The sequence below is a fragment of the Eurypyga helias genome, unplaced genomic scaffold, assembly GCF_000690775.1.
Source record: "Eurypyga helias isolate BGI_N326 unplaced genomic scaffold, ASM69077v1 scaffold43591, whole genome shotgun sequence".
NCBI lineage: Eukaryota > Metazoa > Chordata > Aves > Eurypygiformes > Eurypygidae > Eurypyga > Eurypyga helias.
This window is the reverse complement of record NW_010229683.1, coordinates 1-2,186: the sequence shown is the minus strand read 5'-3', so window position 1 is coordinate 2,186 and position 2,186 is coordinate 1. Positions and strand designations below refer to the sequence as shown.

At 62.1% G+C, this 2,186-nt stretch overlaps 1 protein-coding gene across 1 annotated transcript; it reads right to left on the bottom strand.

Moving 5' to 3' along the window:
* Nucleotides 1–3: 3 nt before the first annotated feature.
* On the bottom strand, nucleotides 4–2,182 carry PAOX (polyamine oxidase (exo-N4-amino); the record flags this gene model as incomplete). Its single annotated transcript, XM_010160487.1, is given in 7 exon segments — nucleotides 4–30; nucleotides 492–649; nucleotides 745–857; nucleotides 1,088–1,343; nucleotides 1,558–1,757; nucleotides 1,835–1,963; nucleotides 1,965–2,182. Coding segments are annotated over 7 exon segments (1,101 nt in total), but the record flags the coding sequence as incomplete, so codon positions are not given.
* Between the last annotated feature and the right edge of the window lie 4 nt (nucleotides 2,183–2,186).

The following is a 2,186-nucleotide window of genomic DNA, read 5'->3' as shown; positions in this document are numbered from 1 at the left end:
GGCCTCGCCAGCGAAGAGGAGCTGCAGAGGCTGCGGTGAGGTGGGAGGTGAGCGCCGGGGGCCTGCTGCCTCCCCAGCCCGGCGGGGACACCAGATCCTACTAAACCAGCCTCATCTCCCTCCCCTTGGCCCCCCCGTGGATGCATGACCACGCTGAAACCTAGGAGTGGGTGCCTTGTCTTCCTTAAAGACCCACCCCCATTCTGTGGGAATGCCACAAAGTGGTTGGAAGGAGCTGTGTGTCCCCAGCTTTTATGGAAATGGAGTTCCCCCTCGCCCCCATCAGGAGGAGCCAAGGAGGGCTTGCTTGGTGACCCAAACACCAGTGACCCCTGAATGGAGGTGACCCCTTAATGGAGTGGCAGCGGAGAATGCCGCTTCCCTATGCTCCTTACAGCCTGGAGCGTCCTGTTCCCATCCCTGTCCCCACAGGCAGGGTATGCAGCTCCTCACACTGTGGCCGCTGCATTCCCCCGGCCAAACGCAATTACCCTGGGGTCTTCGGGGTCCTCAGGCAGGGGCTGAGCCAGCACATCAATGTCATCCCCGGAGCTGCCAACTGCCACGTAGCTGTAGGAGCCCCGGGTGTAGGGGGCGCTGTGCCACTGGGACCTGAGCACACTCTTGGGAGTGGGCAGGTGGGCGTTCCCTGTGGGCACAGATTTTGTGTGGGATCCAGAAACCTGGGTGCATGTTTCCCCGGGGGAGGGTTGGGGTGATGAGGGCGGAGGAAGTGGCCGGTACCTGTCAGTGTGCGGAGGACACGTGTCATGGTGCCAAGAACCTCCTCGTTGCTCAGCCTCTCCATGTACTCCGACTCCTTCCCCGCGATGAAGCCGCAGAGGACGTGCCCGTGCCTGCGGGGGAAAGACGAGGCTGACAGCTGCTTGCTGCGCGCCCGCTGCTCACCAGGAATCATTCCCTCCGTGCCCTGGGAGAGCTGCTGCGTTGTGGGCCACCAGCAAACCAGAGGAGGACTTGAAGCTCCAGACAGGACCAAGATGCTCCTTCACATTGCCCAGAAGATGCCCAGCCTCCCCAGCCCAGAAGATGCCCAGCCTCTTTGCTGACGCTCCCGGCCACGTACTGCTCCGGTGGTTGGAGGACCACGAATCCTATGAGTTTCTTGAACCAGTTGGCCTCCAGGTCAGCACTGGGCTCTTCGAGGGGCGACTCGTCCTCCCACACCATTTCCAGGAGCTCCTGCTGGGGTTCCCAGAAAGGCTGCTCGAACTCCAGGAAGATCTTGTTGTTGGTGCCAAAACCCAGGTGGCGAATGGCCTCTGCTTTCCGCTCGGGCAGGGGAGGCTGGAAGAAGTCCTGGTGATGTTCCTTGAGGAAACCTGCAGATGGAAGAAGATTGGGAAGCTCTGTTCGCTGGGCTCCTAAACAGGGTCTGACAAACGTTCCCTTACCCAAACCCCTTCTCAGCCTCATCTCTCCCACTGGGGTTCCCTGGTGGGAGAGGGGAGACTGGGAAGAGGTTCGGGTAGGTCCCTGCCCTCCAACTGGTGGGAGGTGACAGGCAGGGCAAGGAAAAGGTAGGGGTGTCCTCACCCAGAGGGACGGTGACAATGACGTGGTCAGCGAGGAAGACGTCTCCGTCCTCGCACTCTACCTTCACAGGAAAATCCCTGGCATTGTCCCCTTCCTCACGGAAAGACCCTTTCCATCGGATGGTCCTCACCGCTTTGTTGAACAGGATGATGCCCTCTGGCAGAGCTGAGACCATGTGATCCGGCAAGCTGCTGTAGCCGCTGCAGGAGGAGGCGACGCTGGGGACAGGCTGCCCCCTGAAATGCCCCCCCGTCCCCCTCTGTCACCCTGCGCTTACCTCGGGAAGGTGCAGTCCAGGCCAGGCAGGGAGATGTACTCCCCGAAGGGCTCCAGGGCCACCAGGTCCATGCTATGGGTCCCGCTAATGCAACACTCCAGCTTGAGGCAGGCAGCGAGGACAGCGCTGCCGGCTGTCCTCCTCGCCCCCCCCCAAAGCGGGGACTCTCCGGGCGATCTCTGCCCGCAGGTACTGTCCCACGCTGGGCACTGGTGGCTCCTTGGCCCCCTGGAAAGCACGGGTGGAGGCCAGGAGGGTGTTGAAGAGGTGATGGGCTTCGCTCACGGCCTGGGGGCTCAGTACCCTCCCTGAGCTTCCATAGGTGATGGAGGGCAGTGGGGGGTGGCCCCCC